The 21,187-nt window shown below is 36.1% G+C and overlaps 4 protein-coding genes across 8 annotated transcripts in view; 1 reads left to right on the top strand and 3 right to left on the bottom strand.

Moving 5' to 3' along the window:
* The window catches only part of LOC137251684 (uncharacterized), a 115,407-nt gene that overhangs the window by 72,822 nt on the left and 21,398 nt on the right, over positions 1 to 21,187 (bottom strand). For 2 of the 3 annotated variants that reach the window (XM_067786434.1, XM_067786440.1), the window contains exon 1: positions 16,795 to 17,057. The exons of the other annotated variant lie outside the window; for it this stretch is intronic. The gene's annotated coding sequence lies outside the window, so the exon portion shown is untranslated. Of the gene's footprint in view, positions 1 to 16,794; positions 17,058 to 21,187 lie in introns of those variants that run through there. 3 annotated transcript variants of the gene reach the window in all.
* Positions 3,438 to 4,645, bottom strand: LOC137253868 (calmodulin-like). The gene has a single exon (XM_067791419.1). It carries the CDS (start codon positions 4,046 to 4,048, stop codon positions 3,599 to 3,601), a length of 450 nt encoding a protein of 149 aa, XP_067647520.1. The 5' UTR covers positions 4,049 to 4,645; the 3' UTR covers positions 3,438 to 3,598.
* LOC137251686 (uncharacterized) lies at positions 14,409 to 17,016 on the top strand. 3 transcript variants are annotated; one of them, XM_067786446.1, is made up of 4 exons: positions 14,592 to 14,643; positions 14,718 to 14,781; positions 15,516 to 15,914; positions 15,976 to 17,016. In XM_067786446.1, exons 2-4 carry the CDS (start codon positions 14,728 to 14,730, stop codon positions 16,855 to 16,857), a joined length of 1,335 nt encoding a protein of 444 aa, XP_067642547.1. In that variant the 5' UTR covers positions 14,592 to 14,643; positions 14,718 to 14,727; the 3' UTR covers positions 16,858 to 17,016. The 3 variants fall into 3 exon arrangements, with proteins under 3 accessions (XP_067642549.1, XP_067642547.1, XP_067642548.1); XM_067786448.1 differs by lacking the exons at positions 14,592 to 14,643; positions 14,718 to 14,781 and adding an exon at positions 14,409 to 14,526 and having other exon boundaries at positions 15,976 to 17,014; XM_067786447.1 differs by lacking the exons at positions 14,592 to 14,643; positions 14,718 to 14,781 and adding an exon at positions 15,401 to 15,434 and having other exon boundaries at positions 15,976 to 17,014.
* Positions 19,288 to 20,793, bottom strand: LOC137254342 (exosome complex component RRP40-like). The gene is given in 3 exon segments (XM_067791994.1): positions 19,288 to 19,775; positions 19,778 to 19,922; positions 20,710 to 20,793. Coding segments are annotated over 3 exon segments (717 nt in total).

Genomic DNA, 21,187 nt, shown 5'->3' with positions numbered 1-21,187 from the left:
GTGAGGTACGGATCATCGAACTCTTTAGCCCATCTTTTAACAAATCCAAGTAAACCCAAAGCTTTGTTGGCTATAGATGAAATGTGCATGTTAAAATTCAATTTCGGATCAAAAAGGACACCTAGATCATTTGCAATAGATATACGCTCCAAAGGCGTACCATCTATTACATAAGATTTCAATGCTGGCTTCACTCGGTGAAATGTCATATGCTTACATTTAGAGCAATTTAAAGCTTGTAAATTTGTTGTGCACCAACATTGGAACGAGTCCAAGTCGGCCTGAAGAAGATCCAAGGAACTCAAATCGGTAGGACAGTAAGTGTAGCAAAGTTTTACATCATCCGCATACATTATAGTATGGGAATATAATATTGTCTGTGGCAAGTCATTAGTAAAGGCAACCTCTCTGCCGAATTTTGTTACGATAGGTTTAACGATCTTTGATTTATGATTAATAATATTTGTAAAATTTATTTTATCACAAGTGGGCGGCGCCATGCCCATTTTAAAACATTTTTTCAAATGTTTATCAAATTTCAACATTATAGGTGTATTATTTACTAAATAATCAGGTTTTTTGTGTTTTACAAAATGTTATATATAAAAAGTGGGCGTGGTTATCATGCCATTTCGCTCATTTTCAATACCAATCTATTCTGGGTCCAGATAAGCTTGTGTACCAAATTTGATGAAGATATCTCAATATTCACTCAAGTTATCGTGTTAACGGTCAGACGGACGGACGGACATGGATCAATCAATTTTTTTCGATACTGATGATTTTGATATATGGAAGTCTATATCTATCTCGATTCCTTTATACCTGTACAACCAGCCGTTATCCAATTAAAGTTATAATACCCTGTGTACAAGTACAGCTGGGTATAAAAACTAAATCTATTAGTCGAAAACTGCCCCCAGACGCAAGGCACGAAATGTGTTAGGCTTCAATGCTAATAACGAAATGTGTCAGTTTTCTTGTCCACATTCAATTAATTGTAGTAAGTATTTAAACTTAGCTAAAATCAGGTTATTTGTCTTATTTTGTTTTGTTGATTTTACGACAAGGTCGAGCCCGAAAATCGACACTGATGATGGTACAACGCCGAAACCGGTTTGTCTCGAAACCAAATTTGACAAGAGATAACGGAAAATCGTTTCAATATACATCAGGTTATTTGTCTTCCACGCAAATAACGGAGTGAGTTAGTTTCCTAAGCGAACAACGAAATCTATTCGTCTTCCATAGGAATTTGAAACGTGCTAGTTTTAATTGCGCGACGAAATGAGCTGTAATGTTTCGGATGTACCTACTTTATGGCCTGCAAAATATTTCCTGTGGAACACTTGCTTTGTAGAACAAAGTATCAAAGAAAGCACACCTTAATGAAGACAAGAATATACATATCTAGATATTAGAATGGGTCAAATTTTTTTTCCATCAGGAGTATAGCAAAAACGTAATATACAGATGATTCTAAGAAAAATTGCTGAAGACACCACAGCTCTAAGTCCGACTTCGAGTCCCCCACTTTTACAAAATAGATATTTTGCCATATGAATGTAGGGTTGGCCAAAAAATCTTCATAGCTTCTGATAGAATTATAGGAAAAATATCATATTGGACTTACTTTAAAGGGTTTTTACGTACATATCAGGCTTAACTTATGAGAAATTAGCCTAAAATTTAACTCCTCATACTAAATTGCAATGAATTACCATTTGATCATTTATTCAGAGCATTAGATAAAACAGTCACGAGTGGACCAAGAGCAGCAAGAATGCAATACTAGCAACTTCACTATGATTGTTGTTAGATACATGAACGGTCAGGAGTAAGAAGGATATTTATATTAAGCGCTTATAAAAGTGTATAAACATATCCACTAAAATGGAATATAAAAAAAAGTTCAGTAAAAATGGGAAATATATCACACCTCGACGTTAAGTCTGGCACTGTCAAAGCGTCAAAGCGAAGCAACGCGGTCCTTTAGTTTGGTAGAAATATTGGGATTGTGTATGTTGGCGGCCGAGGTGGTGTAATGGTAGCGTGTTCCGCCTACCACACCGAAGATCCTGGGTTCACACCCGAGGCAAAGCAACATCAAAATTTTAGGAACAAGGTTTTTCAATTAGAAGAAAAGTTTTCTAAGGGAGGTCGCCCCTCGGCAGTGTTTGGCAAGCACTCCGAATGTATTTCTGCCATGAAAAGCTCTCAGTGAAAACTCCTTTGCCTTGCAGTTGCCGTTCGGAGTCGGCATAAAACATGTAGGTCCCGTCCGGCCAATTTGTAGGAAAAAATTAAAAAAAGGAGCACGGCGGAAATGGGAAGAAAAGCTCGGGCGAAAATCTCTTCGGAGGTTATCGGGCCTTACATTTATTTTTTTTTTATATGTTCAGAGTTACGTTCGGATACGTGGAGGCTAGCATTGCAATGAACAGCAACGGACGTGGAAAAATATCAAGACTGATTCGAAAACAGTCTAACTTGCTGGTATAAAGATGAGAACGTTTTATATTATGGGTAAAGGTCTAGAACAGGGTTGACTGCTAATGCGCGTCCAAAAATATCGAAAGAGGTGTCAGAAGTGGCGCATTGACCTCGACAACAAGAAAAAAAGTCAATTTTCATGTGGTTGTTGTAATGTTGTTGGGCACTAAACAAAATTTTGTGTACAAAGGCATTTTGCATCCCTCCGCATTGGTGGACCGGCCAGGGTAATTTTTTATAAGCATGGCCGAAGGCCGCCAACGCAGAGAGGTGTTCTGCGCAAAAATACTATGGATTCCACCCCGGTTTCGGAGGGACCCAGAGTTATTTTCGTAAAATCTTTTCAACGGGTGAAAATTTTTATTTTCCGCCTTCGGATTCTTGTTTTCACCCTCTAGATATCTTTTGACACCCCTCTAGATATTTTTAGACGCGTATTAGCAGTCGACCCCTGTTCTTGACTTTCATATAGCGATATTTGATAGAGCTAATGTTGGTCTTTTAGCTATAAAGACACTCCAAAAGAAGGCTTTTGTTTCGATAACAAGCACCATTAAGCCTGACCATCTCGGCAACGATTTGATATGACCACATTCAGATTTAACCTTCTAGTGGAAGCCGCTCCCACCCCTAGTTCCATGAGAAACAGGATTCGTCACTAGTAGAGGAGTTTGACAATAGGGTTGGAGAAGCTATAAATTGCGCTGGCATCTCCTTGAAAGGGCTATGCTACACCACTCCTTGAATCATTTTGGTACTTTAGTCACCCTTTACGACAGGCATGTCTGCAGCGGCTATATTTTAAGCCCCTAACCCGATGGGGGAGGAGGACTAATGTTCATAATGTTTAATTTTAGTTCTACATCCTACACAATTATTTTTAAGTAAAACAACTCCAGTGAAGACTATAAGCAAAAATAACCAAAAATTTATTTATGTATTGTACGATTTTATAGATCTTAGGACTCCATTTTCCACAGTTTAGTCTCTTTTTTAACGGTTTGCATTAATAGCAACAGCATATCTCAATCTTTTAACGCCTATGGATATATATTGTGATGTTGTGCCATTTTTGGAAGTAAGTATGCATCCAAACATTCATGTCTCATTTTGAAGTCATCATAACAACAAATTCTTCATAATTAATTTGACCATCACCATCCATATCAACTTCTCGAATCATTTCATCGACCTCCTCATCAGTCAATTTTTCACCTAAATTTGTCATGACGTAACGTAATTCAGCCGCCGAAATAAATCCATTACCATCTCTATCGAATACCTTAAAGGCTTCACGAATTTCTTCTTCTGAATCCATATCCTTCACTTTACGTGCCATCAACGACAAGAACTCAGGAAAGTCTATGGTACCACTGCCATCTGCATCAACCTCATTGATCATATCTTGCAATTCGCCCTCGGTTGGATTTTGTCCAAGTGAACGCATTACTGTGCCTAACTCCTTTACCGTTATCATACCATCAGCATTTTTGTCGAATAAACTGAATGCTTCCTTGTACTCAAGGATTTGTTCTTCTGTCAGACGGTCAACCATGGCTTAACTTTTCTTTGCCCTATTCAAAGTTATGGTTTAAAAGAATTCTGCGATGCTGCCACTTTTTTCGGAGTTGTTGCTAAATAGTAGTCCGGGTCTGTTGCATTTTCGTTAATGATCCATGCAGTTATTTTTTAAATTTTATTTTTGTTATAAATTTTTTTTTGCTTAAATCTTTTTTTGCCTTTATGCTTTTTGACAGAAAAAATGGCTCAACTGGAAAAAAAATTTTTTTTTTCAATTTAATTCATCCACATTTAGAGATTATAAATTGAAATTTTTTATTAACCCATTATTTATATTAACCCATTAACGCCCAACTTTTGTTTCGCCCTTTTATCACCTTTTTCTGTTAGTATGGTCCAAAATATAGACACTAATACTAATGCACAAATGATGTATTTACTAAATCATATATATATTTATTTCATCTGAAAGATTTTTCCCAAATGGGAACATTGGGTACATAAAACTGAAATCATGTTGCGATAGTCTACAAAACAATGAACATGTATACCTCGATCTCATTCAGTACACATTTTACGTGTCTTTTTTTTAAACGGTTTTATTTAGCTTGACTTGACAGGCCGGCCGCACGGCCGTTGTGAACGAATTTTGTAATTGAAATTTAAGTAACTTCCCGATAAGCTACAAGTTTGAAACTTGGAATATAGTTCAGAACCCGATGACAATGCAATAATAAGAAATAAAAACTCCGATAGGTTGCGCATGGATCGAAATATTTAAAAATATTGTATTTGTGGCCCGATTTGGTTCATATTTGAAACATACATATAATAAATACATGCATAGAAAGCGAGCTTTGAAATAAATCACCGCTAGGTGGCGCAAGGATCGAGATATTCCAAAAAAAATCGTATTTGTCGTCCGATTGGGCTTATATTTGGAACACATAATACATACATGACTAGAAAGCGACCTATGAAAAAATCGCCGCTAGGTGGCACAAGGATCGAGATGTTAAAAAAAATCGTATTTGTGGTCCGATTTGGTCCATATTTGGAACACATAATACATACATGAATAGAAAGCGACCTTTGATATCCGATTTGGCTCATATTTCGAGCAAATATTACATACAGTTCGTTACACGTGACATCAAAATATTTTGTAGTTCGAGGAGGGACAAGCATACGAGGCGCAGAGTCGAGTAAAGTCTTTGGAAGTATTATGTATTGAGGGCTTAGATTGTAACAAATTGTCAGGAAAGAGTCCGTGTAATAATGGGTTAGGTTGAACTGGCCGATCCATAAGGACCTCACATAGACTGATTGAGTCCGTAGAGTTCCGTAATAATGGGTCACTAAATGAAATAAATAGAATGAGAAATAATAGGCAATTAAATAAAGACCAAAAACTTGAAAATAAAATAATTTTAAAAAAAATTTTAGTTAAACAGTTTTATTGAAAACAATACTTATATGAAGTAATAATAATACTAAAATCTAGAAAATAATTAGGTAGGTCCTAGGTACTAGTCATCACACTTCTCATCAATATAGGGCGTTGATCAGACAATTAAATAAAAGCGTTGGACGCGTCAAATTTCTATTGATAGTCATATATAAGACCAAATGAACCTTAATAAGGTTTTGCTACGCCTCACATTTTTAGAAATTTCACGCGTCCAACGCATTTATTTAATTGTCTGATCAACATCCTAAACTGATGAGGAGTGTGATGACTAGTACCTAGGACCTACCTAATTATTTTCCAGCTTTTAGTATTATTATTACTTCATGTAAGTATTGTTTTCAATAAAATCGTTAACTTATTTTATTTACACATTCGAATGAAGTCAAGATATGGAATTTTGTCATGACGTAAATAATCATTTCCTTTTCAGGAATACCACTTCGAATGTTTCCACTATTAATGAGGTGCACAAATCTTTTGGTTTCAAGGTATCTGATCCGCAGAAGTTATGAAAATTACATTGATGTGCATAGCGAACACTTTCGTGAGTTGAACTAGCGAATTGTCAAAGAAGAACTCAAAAATTTCAATGATCTCTTTGCTGAAAATTCTCTCGAATTTTGGTTTTATTATTCTGGCATCCAGTGTTGCCAGGAAAAAAATTCTTTGGGGCTAGAATCTAGAAAAAAAGGGCTAGAAAGAGCTAAATTTCTTCAAGAAAATCCAAAAACGGTTGCAAAAAGAGCTAAAAGTATATGTATATTTTTCAGTGTAAGTTTTCATATTTATTTCAAATCAAACTTAAACAAAGTTATAAAAAAGGTGCAGTAAACTCACAAAAAAAAAAAATAAAGTGCAATAGAAGTACATAAATAATACTGTATTTATATATCATTTTAGATTTTTTAACAACAAAAATACGTTCTATTTTTAACTTTTCTTTTGTCATTTGGCGGTAAAGTATCGTGCGATATTTAAGTTTATGTTGGGACGAGATATATATGAAGGGCCTTAGACTTCAAAATCTATGATTTCGTCCTCAGAAGATGAATTATTATTATTGCTACATTCACAAATATTTTTTGTGTTTATTAATTTTAAGAGATCGTTGTTTATTTCAAAGTCACGACAGCATTTATTAAGCCGTTTAAAACCACTTCTTATTGTCAGAAGCGAATTCAAAATAACTAAAGTCATTTTCTTTGTGTTTGCTTTTAATTAAACTCATGTTTGAAAACATGCTTTCAACTTCAGCATTACTTCTTGGCAGCAAAAGAAATGTAAGCGAAAAATTGGCAAGCTCTTTGAATGGGTTTTCATTTAACGCGTTCTTAAACTCTTTAATATCAAACCAAAAACTTAATATTGAAGTCACATTTTTCCAATTTTGGAGATGGATATTCTTCCACTGCATTTCTAACCTAGTTATTTCATCAGTGCTATACTTGTTGTTTCTTTTTTTTCATTTGTGAAATATGAAAACAATTGAGGTTTCACAATTCTCAATGTATTTTTAACCAAAAATAAATCTATTTTGCTAAGCGTTTCTATATTTTTTTGCGGCAAGCGTTGCCTTAATTGCTCTATCAATTTAGTTATGAAGTCGCGACATATATTACGTATCTTTCTTTCAATAAATTCGTGTACACATTTATCTTATTTTTAGTTCGTATATATTCTTCAAAAGTATAAAGAAAATAAGGTACGGGAGACAAAAATTTATTATAATCTGAAAGTGACGCTATGCTGTTGCACAAGCTGAATATACAACCTCATGACACAGTTTATCTATTAAAGTTTTTGGTATCAGTTGAGTACCAAATTGCGACATCATACATAACGAAACAAATAAAATAAAACTTCGAAACACATAACACAAATTACAAATACGTATTGCCGAAATAGATTTGGAGCCAAAAAGGGGAAAACATTTTAAAAAGGGCCGAAAAATGAGCTAGGAGCTATAGCGGAACTTTTGGAGCTAAACGCGAAAAAAAGGGCTAGATCTGGCTCCAACAACACCAAAATGGCAACACTGCTGGCAGCGTTCAGACGATGAAAAACTGTTATATAGCTTGCATCAATATGGAGCCAGCGCGATGTGCAGGCTAGATTTTCTTTTTTCCAGCTTTTGTCTATTCTTAGTTGTACATGGCGAGAAGTTGATATCTATTTCCTTTTCAGTAAAATGAATTTCTACTTCGCCAGGGCCATCCTTCAGTTGAGTAACTTCACCAAGATTGTCATCAATATCTTCACAATCCATCAGGTTATCAGCATCTGCAGGCAGTTGCACTATATTAATAGTACTTTCGTCACCCAGCTCTCCATCCTCTACATCTATCTATGTATATATATCTATAAATCTTATAAAATAAAGTCGCTAAATGCCATGTATGCACATAACTTCACACAGAATACTCCGATTTTAAAACGGTTTTTTGCATTTTAAAACTTAGCTACGTGAGATGGTACAGCTAATATAATTTGAAGATGTATATTTTAGGGGCGTGGCAAATTGCCAAAATGTACCAAAAAATCATAAAATTTTTGTTTACACAGCTATAACTCATAAACGGATGGATGGATTTTAAAAATTATACTTTTCAGTAAAACTTTGAAATATTTACCTTCGATCTGCATTAAAAAAAATACTTGATTCCTTTCTTATATCAGCCAAATTGTTTAAACAAAAGTAACATTTTTATTAAAAAATGCGTATGTGTTTTTGTTCGCTGTGAACTGTCCCCGCTAATTACTTTTGAGTGAGGCTTGATGCGACACATACATACGTACATATATAGCATTCGCTGCGTTATTTAACTTCGGGCGTAGTTTTATAGGTACATATGTATGGATGTACATCAATACATAGTATAAAACAAAGTCGCTTTTTCTGTCCCTATGTCCCTTTGAATGCTTAAACCTTTAAAAATACGCAACGGATTTTGATGCGCTTTTTTTAATAGATAAAGAGTGATTGAAGAGGAAGTAACGGATGCACATATTTGGCTAAAAATTGGTGGAGGGGTAGCTTAGAACCAGGAGACAGACATAGGCTAATTTTATCCCGTTCTGGATAGGGTCTTGAGATCAAAACGTGGACCTGGGTAATCCTGGGATATGTTTGTACAATATGGGTATCGAATGTAAGCTGTTTATGAGTACTTTGATACGGGTTATTTTTCGTACCCGCGTGGCACTAGGGTCTCGAGATATAAGCGAAAACGTGGACGCGGGTAACCATAGAATGTGTTTATAGAATATGGATAACGAATGAAAGCTGTTGATGAGTGCTTTAGTAGAGGGTAGTTTTCATACCTATTGGGGACTAGGGTCTCGAGACTGAGGCCAAAACGTGGACCCGGGTACCCCTAGAAAGTGTTTATACAATATGGATAACAAATGAAAGCTGTTGATGAGTGCTTAGTACAGGGTAGTTTTCATACCTATTTGTGAAGGGTCTCGAGATATAGGTCAAAACGTGCATCAGGGTAACACTAGGATGTGTTTTTACATTATGGATATCAAATTGAAGCTGTTGATCAGTGCTTTAGTACAGAGTAATTTTTATACCGCTAGACTAGGGTCTCAAGATATGGGCAAAAACTGGACCCGGATACCCCTAGAATGTGTGTGTAATATGGATATCAAATGAAAGTTGTTCCCGAGAGCTTTAAAGTAATTTTCATTGTGATATTCGATTTAGTTGCATTAACCTGGCAAAACTGATAAATGTGCATGCGAAGCCGAAATAAAGACAGGAATTAATAATACCCACATAACTATTTACATACGTCCTATTCGATTTGCCTGGTAATAAGGGATGAAGAAGAATGGGAAAAACTTTAGAGAAGAGAAAAGGCGGAAGGAGAAGGAGACTGAGAGATAGAGTGAGACGAAAATAGAGATAGATGAAGTGAAAAGACGGAGGGAGGGGTGAATAAAAGGACTAAGAAAAAGTGAGGGGGGGGGGGCCAGAGTTAGACGGAAAAAGTTTATTAAAATGTATGGAGATAGACCAAATTTAGGGCAGAACAACGTCTGGCGGGTCTGCTAGTCTATATATAAAAAAAGAAGTGTACATTTTGATTGTCACTCCATAACTCGAGAACGGCTCGACAGATTGCCATGAAATTTTTAGGAAAGATACAGGAAGGAGAGATGATGGTTAGTTGATTTTGAAATCCAAAATCGGTTTAGCCATATATATATATATAATATCAAATTCTGTGTGTGTGTGTGTTCGCTATGGAAACGTATTTCCCACACATCAATCATCACCAAATTTTGGCTATGGGTTCCTTCGATCAACGGGAAGGTTTTAGGCTAAAAATAATTTCGATATATAAAAGGGGCGTGGCACCTCCCATACAAATGGAATATTTAGTACTGCATAACTTTGAAGGTATACATGCCAGAACATTGAAATTCAGTAAGGAATTATTTGAGGTCAATCCTTAACACCCACCACCAAGAAAATATGGAATTGGGAAAAAGGGGGCGTGGCACCTCCCATACAAATGGAATATATTATACTGCATATATCTGGATGTCGTAATGGTAGGATAATTAAAATTGGTAAGGAGCTATGTGACGTTAAGTCCTAAAACCTACAGTAAAATGTGGAATGGGGAAAAACTATGGCTGCCGTACAAACTTAAGTTATTTTAACACCTAAAGTTTGACTGAATTTTTGAGTTTAGCTGTTATGCCTTTTGGACGTTTAGTAATCTGCCGCTGTTAAAAAAATTGTTTAGCTTCAGTCTATCTACATCTTCTATAAAAATCAAATTCTGTGTGTGTGTTCCCTATGAAAACGTGTTTGCTATACCTCGAGCATCACCAAATTTTGGCTCGAGGTTCCTTCGATCAAGACGAAAGTTTTTCATATTTCAGAATTAAGAATTTTAAATTTAAATGTTTTTGTTTTTTGGCTATGCGAAAGAACTATCTTAGCTCCCAAAAATTATCATGTTAACAAAATCAATGATCGCTTTCAAAATCAATTTCCTGGTGAAGTGACGAAATATAAATCGATCGACACAGTTACAGATGAAGATAAATTTGTGAATTATCCAAATGAATTTCTATACTCCTTAGAACCAAAAGGAATGCCTGCGCATATATCAACTTTGAAAATTCGCTCACCAGTCATGCCTCTTCGGAATGTAATCAAAGCAACAATCATCAGCGGTAAAAGCAATACAATAATATAAAATAAGATACAATAAGTTACAAGAATAAAATGTTATAACAGAAAATTTCACCAAATATGCGTACAAAATTGAATTCAATTTACAGAACAATAAATTAAATTATCAACAAACAAAACAGAAAAAATAACGCAACATCCATTCGATCTCGGGCGTTACAACGTGCGCTTGGTAAAGCTAGTTCTGTATATATAAAAATTTCAGCCTAAACCAATAACGAAAAATATTTACAAAAACTGGGAATATTGGAAGAACGTTGGAATTGTGAAGTGTAAGCAATTATCTTGCGACAAAACTATTTTATTTAGTTACGTCAAAATCTAGGGTAAAAGTTTAGAACTGCTAATATGCTTCCAAAAATATCGAGAGAGGTGTCAAAAGACGCGTATTCGGCCAACTTCTTTTGACATCTCTCTCGATATTTTTGTACGCATTAGCAGTAAGAAAATATATCACATTCACTTTTCGGTTAAATCAATAAAAATTTGCAGATAAAAACTGAAAATGAAAAAATGCACCACTTCCGAGATTATTTGTTTGCTACTGACCATGATATCGTAAGAGAGCATCAAGAACAGCTGAATATATGCATAGCATAATTCGTTATCGATTTTATGATCAGTAGTTCTCATTCAAGAATATTTAATAATTTGTATAAGTTCCCAAATGGGAACATTGTGCGCTAATTGGTTAAACAAATAGTGAACTTTTCTGTTTTCAGTAGAAATTCTTTCAGTAGAATTCAGCCCACAGCGGGTTAGAGGCACTAAGAATGAGATATACGCGTTCTAGGAGGTGACTAATACCCATGGAGCTGGGGGAGGGGGCCTATAAAGTTGAATGTGGTCATAAATCGTTCCCGAGACGGGTCGGGCTTATAATTTAATGTTGCCCGATCGCGAACGATTTGATATGACCTTGAACCTACTAAGCCATATCGCCCCTACCCCTAGTCCCATGAGGAGCTTGGGGTCGTCATAGACCCGTTTCCACGAAGAAAGATTCGTCTTGCATATAGTCTTTGGGGAGGAACCTACCACGAGAAATTTAGTTTCACAAATGTGCAACAGGAAAGACCGCTGCACTGCAGTGAGCAAAATAGCATTTATAGTCATGACACGCCTGATGAATGCTGAGAGGGAGCGCAGAGAAATTCGCATGCGAAGTAGTGGCGATTAAATCGACACTCAGAGCAAATAGCGGGAATCTGGACGCAGAGACAAATGAATGGAACGCCACCCTGAAGTAATGCGAAAGTGGTACCGGGGTGGGCGACGGTTCCAAAACGGGGCTGTTTTTTAGTCTATGGACACACGGTTGCTGCGACGGCAGCAATTCATTTTTTAGCCCTCCCACAAAAAAAAAGGTCGTCATAGCCTCGGTTGCTAAAGAAACAGGATTCTCCACGGGTATCTGAAGTTGACAATTGGGTTGGAGAAGCTATAAATTGCGCTGGCAGCTACACAACTCCTTGAAGCATTTGGGTATTTTAGTCGCTCTTACGATATACATACCTGCCGCGGGTTTATCGTACGCCCTCTAACCCGCTGGGAGGTTTCGCTACGGTTCTTAGTTGGTGTCGATACGTTTTTTCTATTTTAATTGAAAGTACAGATACTTTCATGATATCTTTATAATTCTATGTATAACTCAGAGTATCTTAAATAACAGGCTCTCATGAGCAACTAAGCAATTGTTTTTTCTAAAGATTTTACCAGTTTTAAATTAATTATTAACTAATTTGGTGTAAATTAGTAAAATATCGGAAAAATTAAAAAAAAAAACAATCGCCCATTTTTTACTAGTCGGCTCAAAAAAATTTTGTGTCTGATCACTATAATTTTCCGATTTTTCCGAATTTTCCAGCTCTGAGTAAACTAAAAAAAATAAAATTTCAAAAAATGAAAAAATGCCATAATTCTATACCAAATACGAAGAAAGGGATGAAACATGGTAATTGTGTTGGTTTTTTGACGAAAAATATAACTTTGGAAAAAACTGTGCAAAATGGGTGTGACACCTACCATGTTAAGTAGAAGAAAATGAAACAGTTCTGCAGGGCGAAATCAAAAGCCCTTGGAATCATGGCAGGAATACTGTTGGTGGTATTATAAATAAAAAAAAAAAAATAAATGTAATCGCGATAACCTCCGAGGAGATCTAAGGCCGAGCTTCTCTTCCAAATTGCGTCGTGCTCCTCTTGCTTTTCCTACAAATTGGCCGGACGGGACCTACATGTTTTATGCCGACTCCGAACGGCATCTGCAAGGCAGATGAGTTTTCACTGAGAGCTTTTCATGACAGAAATACACTCGGAGCGCTTGCCAAACACTGCGGGGGGCGACCCCGCTTAGAAAAGGTTTCTTCTAATTGAAAAACCTTATTTCTAAAATTTTGATGTTGCTTGGCCGCCGTTCGTAGTATTACATATATAAATATGGTATTACATATATAAATAAATTAAAGGTACCCGACAGATGATGTTTTGGGTCAGCCTGGTCCACATTCTGGTCGATATCTCAAAAACGTCTTCACATATACAACTAAGGGCCACTCCCTCTTAAAACCCTCATTAATACCTTTAATTTGATACCCATATCGTACAAACACATTCTAGAGTCACCCCTGGTCCACCTTTATGAGGATATCTCGAAAAGGTGTCCACCTATATACCATGGCCCACTCCCTTCTAACATACTCTTTAATACCTTCCATTTGATACTCATGTCATATAAAAACATTCCAGGGTTACCCTTGGTTCATTTTCCTACATGGTGATTTTCCCTTATTTTGTCTCCAAAGCTCTCAGCTGAGTATGTAATGTTCCGTTACAACCGAACTTAGCCTTCCTTACTTGTTGTTTCTCATCACTATAACATAGATGAATGGATTTGCAACTCTTTGTTTCGAGAGAGCGCTGTCAAAATGCACATTTTTTATAACATTTATCAATGATGCCACTCCAAACAAAAATTAATAGATCTGAAAATGGGGATTTTTGACATACATTTCGGCGATTACAGTTTCAATCATTTAATAAAATGATAGTCGTAAAATATTTATTTCCTTAAAGTTATTTTACAATAATACGACTAGTTAGAGTTAAATATAAACAAATCTAAGTAAAACTAACATTTCGATTAAATTAATTAGTCAAATATTGTAACGCATTTAACTCGCAGTGAAAATCATATATTCTTTTGAAATTTCTGTAAATCGGACTTATGATATAATAGTTAACATTATTTAATGGATAGGGCTTATCCTACATGTCTGGCGTTCCAGGTTCTGTGATCAAAATGGACTGGTTGCATCGGGAGTTCATATTTACAAAACCTGTTTTTAGTGATAACTTTTGAATGGGAAATAATATTTACCCTCCGCCTTCGAACTAATAATACTTACACTAAGACAAGTATTTTTATCCTTTTTCCCATAATTTTTGAACGCTATTCTACAGTTGTAGGTCAAACTAAAGTTAATCAAAATTTTTGGCACGTTTTTCGTTTTGGCTGGCACATTTTTTGTTCTGGCACCCGCTTCAGCTGGCGCGAGGGATTTATCTGTGATTGTTGCCAGCAACAACTAGAAGATAAATCCCTCGTGAGAGCGAAAATATGAGAGCGTAAACAAAAGATTCGTATCAATCTAATCTATGACTATAACTTTCCGATAACAGCCTTCCTGCTCTGAGTACACTAAAAATACGCATGATTGGCAAGCATCGAAATGCGCTCCCGCGGCCAACGTTACTGTGAACATCGTTGCCTGAATTAAAAATTTTTGAATGGGATTTGAAAGAGACCGCCAACGAAAAGGAACGAGGTAATTTAGCACAAACAATGAAATGTTGAGCACGCATGGCGCAGCGATACAAGGTGGCAGCATGGGACAGCTGATTATAAACTTTTTATTTGAATTGATACATCAACTTCCGACGCAGTACGATTTTGACATTTGTCCATCGAATTTACAAAAACAAAGTAGATACATCAAACTTTTATATATGTTTGTAGGTATGTCGCTATGCTGCCACCTTATATCGTTCCGCCATGTGAGCCCGTAAGCTGTCGTGATGAGGTACATAAATACATACATACGTATATATATACAAGTATATAGGCAATCATATGTACTAAAAAGGTGGAGGGTTTCAATATAAAAACAATAGGGCTGACTACATTCACGACGGCGGTGTAGCCGCCATATCTGTCATATTATTTTTACATGTTCTTATGAGCGTCGTTATTTTCGGCGCGACAGAGCAGCAGACAATCAAACACGACAGCTGTTGCAGCCAGATTAAACCTAATTCTATTTTTGCGAAGCGACAGTGAGTGGCGTCCTTTTTATTTTGTCAATAAAAACTAAAATAGAAGTAAATAACAGATAATAAAAGCTAAAATCATTCTTTTGGGCGTTTGTTAAACATAATTAATATTTTTTTATAAATTTTTCGCTACTATTTGCTGTAATTCATATTGGTGGCTGCCGCTTTCAAAGTAATTAAGAAGCCAATGCTTGGCTACGGTTGTCGTCAAGCCTTGGTTTATTGTGGTTGTGGTCTGTAGACGCCGTGTTGAATGTGATCAGCCCTAATAGACACGTGAATAAAAAGAGAGCAATATGTATGTATGTATGTACGTGCTTGATTTCACCTGCTTGATTTGCTGCTTGACTCAGTTGATGTCGGGCAATCAAGCCGAGCGGACAAGCGAATTTGTGTGATTGAGGTATTGTTACGCGTTCGCTACGTTTTTTATTGTTGTAATTTTTGCCGCCCATTCCTCACTTTACAAATTCGTTAAAAATAGATAACAATCACGGAAATGGCAAATGCGCGCCAACCTCCACAAGCATTGGGTAAACGTACTTTCTGGACCGAATTTTTTGCTTTGTATGAAAGTTTACCAGCGCTATGGGATATGAATGATCCCTTGTACAAGGATAGACAATGTAAAACGCAAGGCTATGAAGTATTAATTACAAAAATGCGCGAAATTGATCCGTATGCTTGCCGAGAAGATGTACTACGTAAAATAAACATATTTCGCACAAATTATCGTCGGGAATGCGCACGTATAAAGGCAAGCAATCGCATGGGCAAACGTTATACAACTTCGCTTTGGTATTTTAAAATGTTGAATTTCTTACAAAATCAAGATCCTCGTAAGGATCGCAAACGTGTACAATATGACGAGAAGAAAATATTGGTAAGTTTGCGCATACATTGCAAAAAAAAATTGCACTTAAAATTGGTTTTTATTTAAACAGCGCCGAGTAGGCAACAAAATCCAACCTACACAATCCATCGTTCCTGCCTGCTCAGTAAAATCGCACGTTTCTTCAACACATAATACACAGGAAATTTCTATTGAATACAACAAAAACGAACCCACAAAATACGAATATATATCTGATAAGGGAAATGATTCGGAAGAACATTTGGAAGAAGCGCAATATGCAGATGAACGTTCATTTCAACAACAATTTCATAATCAATTTCATACGTTTACATTTTTGCCGCGTCCGCAGCAAATGCAAGCGAATGGCACAAAACCCCCAATGGAAGACTTAGAAGCAGATGTAGGAGAGTATCAAGAAATTGTGCACATTGAAGACTCCATGCAGTCGCAAGATCAGATAATCGAAGAACTTGAACGTTTAGAGACTGACGACAAAGATGCACTAAACGTGAACACAGACTCCACACCAACTGAAGATAACACAGCACAACAAATAACTACACGAAAAACATCAACAAAAACACCTGTAGTTCAACAAGTAAATGCAACGAATTCACCTGCTATAAGTGAAGCTTCCGAGATTTTAGCGAAATCATGGGCTATACAATATGAAGAAATGTCAATGGAACAAAGAATATATGCGCGTAAAGCCATTGCTGAAATACTATTTGAAGGTTGCCTTGGAAATTTAGGACGCAAGAGCAATATAATGCGAAATGCTTCAACAGCAGATGCAGTTGTTTCATCACAATTTGAGCATGTTGAAATGGAGGAAGAAAACTCCAATACAGAGCAAGTCACTGAGGAAAATTCTATAATTCAATTGGACGATGATAATCATACTTACATTTATGCTGGCCGTCGTAGTGTTGGTGCTGCTGCTATGCAACTAAAAGAGTACATGAATTAAACGTTGTGTATATATGTATTTATTTGCAGTTTGTGAAATAAAATGTTTGTCTAGTTGTAGGTAATTATCAAAGTGTTTTTTCATTTAGTACGCATTTAATATATTGTATTTCACATATAACATCAATATTTCTCTATCACCACCATTGTAAACATATAGTAAACACTTATCATCACAAATTTGCTTTTTTTAACAGCTGTTTATAAACAATTTTTTTTTTTTTTACTTAAGTCGACCCTGCCAGACTTAATTTTTAGTGATAGTTCCGTTCCAATGACGCGTGTACCAGATACGTATAAACCTTTTCCAGTTTAAGTTCAGAAATTTGAAATTCAGAAAACTACAATTCAAGTTCAGAATTGTTATTTCAAGTTCAGAAAATTACAAATCAAGTTCAGAAAATTACAATTCAAGTTCAGAAAATTACATTTCAAGTACGGAAAATTACAGTTCGAATTCAGAAATTTATAAGTAGGGTGTTAATTTTCAAAAGTTATTTTTATTAATTAATTTTATACTTATATGTTTCTTGCGGAAGTGTTGATGCTTCGTTGACCATGTTGCCAAAATGGTGGCTTGGGTATAGTGTACCCCAGGTACTTCAGTCGAAACAGCAGTTTGGAAGCAATGGAAGGGAGAGACCTCCACAGAGTAGCGAAGGTAGAGGAAGACTTGACCTCTCATGGTGCTCCCAATCGCCGTCAGTTACAGCGAAACAGGGAAAGCTCCCATGATTTGTTAGGAAACTGCCAAAGTCGCGAATAAGGGCTAATTCATGATATATAATAATGATGGCGGATAAGTTGAGATATTTTGACATATGGCGCCGAGATCTATGCAGACAATACCTATACGTTACTTCCGGGAGTGTGGACGCTCCGTTAACTGTTCAAGTGGTCATATCTTCGTCATCACTGCTGTCATACTCAGTGCAGATTAATGGTTGTAACGCTAAGAATTAAGCTGGATAGCATTGCAATTGCTTCTTATGAGCGAGTTTTTTTCTTCAATATCTCGCAAAATTGATTTAAACGAATTAAGATGTCCAATGCTTCCTGAACACATAGATACCATATTACATACATTTATTTCCATTGGCTGAAAAAAAAATACCCGACAAAATATCTGAACTTGAATTGAAAATTTTGAACTTTAATTGTAAATTTCTGAACTTGAGTTGCAATTTTCTGAATTTAAATTTTAATTTTCTGAACTTGAATTGGAAAATTCCGAATTTAAATTGGAATTTCTGAACTTGAATTGTAAATTTCTGAACTTGAATTGTAAATTTCTGAATTTTATTTGGAAATTCTGAACTTGAATTGTAATTTTCTGAACTTGAACTGGAAAAGGTGTGAAATTTAACAGGCAAATGCAAAAACCCTCGTGTTCAAATGAAACATGAACATGATCCATATGGTTCACATTCCTCGTGTTCCAATGGTACATGAACCAGATACGGATAGAGATATAAAATGCAAATGCAAAAACAATGTGAAAGCTCTAAGCATTCTCTCTTCAAGGAATCTAACAAATGTTCCCTTCTAGCTGATATAGCTAATCGTTCTCCATTTTTCGCCAACACAAGAGCTAATCTTCTTCCTATGCCACTTGAAGCGCCTGTCACCCAAACAACTTGCCCAGCATCGATGAAATGGGTACACCAAAATGTGTTTTGTACCATAATTCCACATTGCAGTCCAGTATAATCCAATGAATTACGTAAATAATGAAACACCAAATTAAAAGCAAAAAGTAGCTCTAAAAATGACTTGCCCCGGTAAAGTTTAGCCCCATTCGGAGAGTATATTTATCACGATAGCGGTTGTATGGCGTAAGGTGTTGTGTGAAAGGCAGGGAAAACATAACGTCAGAAACATGGTACAATAACCATGGTCAGAAACAAACAAACACGTGCAGAAAGATCTAACTCAAAATAAAAATTGCCCCTTTTACTATGTACGCTGAAATATGGTGATGAAGATGCTCCAATAAAAAGTTTACTATACAATACAAAAGGTCTACTACGTTGCTAGCGCAGCCTCTCCAACCCATTTGCCAATATTAACTAGGCGGAATCTTTTTATTTAACAAGCGAGGCTCCAGCGAACCCAATATACCTAAACTAACAATGCTTCGCACCTTCAAATAGGTGCATCATTCAGAAAACGTCATCGAAATCATATAACGTAAGTCCCAGGAAACTAGCGACTTGAATAGGGTTCATCGTGGTCGTGTCAAATCGTTCCAAGTCAAGGTAGTACTTTAATGGTCTCTAATAAAACTAATTACCGGAACGTACCGGATCTATATCCCCCAAAGGACCATCAACACCGATAGCACTCTCAAAACCTTCGGCAAGTGCCTTTATCGTTAAAACAGCAACTCTACTTTGTCACGGAAAAATGCAAAAATAAAATCTTGAAATATTTAACTAATTAGTATATTTCCAATATTTTCAAAAATGTTTGGCATTTCTTCATATGATGCACTTTCTGCAGCCAATATTGCATTTCCTAAAGCAATAGTCTCTCGAAGGCTTTTCGCCTTGAGCCAAATACGTCCATTTAAGCCAACCGCGATTTCAAAGGGCATTTCTTTAGTGAGTGAGCGCAATAATGAACAATCCTCGCGAAGAATCAAACGTGCCAGATTTAAGCTGCAGTTTAACACAAAGCCATCAGTAAGAACGCCAAGTTTGCCTTTCTTTCCTGTGCAATTAACACAAACCAGTTCTGGTTCCAAATCACGGCCAGCAAGAATTAAGGGGGCATATAAAAGGTCACCTGGATTCACATCGGGTCGATTCTTTTGGGGTCGCCGCTTTAAATATGAAAGAGACGCTTTTTCATGGGCGCCGATATCTTCACGGAATATATCTCCTGAATTAGCGGTGACTACACCAAGCTGCTGATAGAGTAGGTATTTGGCTCCTTCTAATGAAGTCTTCCCGGCTTGCATGCTATTACATCATTGTTCATCTTCCCGTCGCAAACCTGGCTCTTTTTACGTTTTGCTAATACTTCAGCTGCTAATATACGATCGCCGGGTAAAACAATTTCTGTCTGCGTTAGGAAATATTTGCAAAAAAACAGTTGCAGGCTTTCAAGTGGTTCATTAAAAGGTGTTTTGTGAATATTCAAGGATTTTTTATTTCCGCCTTCGGATGATTAATACCGAGGTCAATACGGGTATTTTGATACCCCTCCCGAATTCGATTAAGTTTTCCACTAGTGCACCATGCTTTGGGAGGTAGAGGAGTCGCTAATGGTGTACTAAAGAGAAATGCAATCATCTACAATATTCAAACAAATTCCTTGTGTGTTCTTTGCCGGGATGCTTAATTGTGCACTAATGGATTTCAGCAATTATTTAGATCCACAAATTGTCCACTAAACAAAAGATTAACTCAATACAAAAACAAAAGATTAACTCAATCCCAACAAACATTTAGGTTAGAAACCGATTAGAAGACGAATCGAATTCTAAAGTATTTCTCTAAGGTAGAAGGTTAGATGACGATTTGCGAAACTGTCGCGAATTATAGCATTCTCGACAAAAAGGGGACTTCGTTCTCGATATCGAGAAAAGGGTTAGAATTCATATCGAATTCTAACGCCAATTACTAATGGGTTTCTAATGAGAATTTTGAAGTGATGCGCAATTAAATTCATTTATTTAAAATCAGCGAAATTTCCATTGCTTCATTATATCAAATACTTTTATTTGGTTAAAAGCTTATAAATTATAATAAAATAAAAATAATTCAAAATCCTATCATATGTTTCACAGTTTTCAGTACTAGTTATTGTGTTGAAATTTTCGCTTCCACTCGACATTGGTTTGAGGTACGGATGAGGAAGCGTTTTCTTCATGCCATTCAAATAGCACTTCAATAATCTGCTCGCTGTCCGTTTTTGACCTTTTTTGATTCATTTTCGCTTACTAGTATTTCTTTTTATAAATAAAATAAACTTATTTCCCAGCTTATAATATTTCCACACAACTTTTCACTATTTTTATTTTGTTTGTATAGCACTAAGGATGACTGATCATGTGCAAATAATCGATAACTGTGACAATAATCATAACATCGCATTTCTAGTGTTATTCGAATCATTTCACAGTCAAATTCTAACCTAGTTCTATAACCTAGTTTTCGATTCGAAATGCATTATAGAACTACATTAGAATTCTATTGTAAAACTACAATATTTCTCTAACGTTAGAAACTGTGTTTGCTGGGATACCATAGCGGAACGATACAAGGTGGCAGCATGGTGGCATACCTACAAACATAAAGGGGAATATTTTGAATAAGGTGCCACGA

This window comes from Eurosta solidaginis, chromosome 5, assembly GCF_040869045.1.
Source record: "Eurosta solidaginis isolate ZX-2024a chromosome 5, ASM4086904v1, whole genome shotgun sequence".
Taxonomy (NCBI): Eukaryota; Metazoa; Arthropoda; class Insecta; order Diptera; family Tephritidae; genus Eurosta; species Eurosta solidaginis.
Note: the sequence above shows the minus strand (reverse complement) of the source record. Positions and strands in the feature narration are given on the sequence as shown.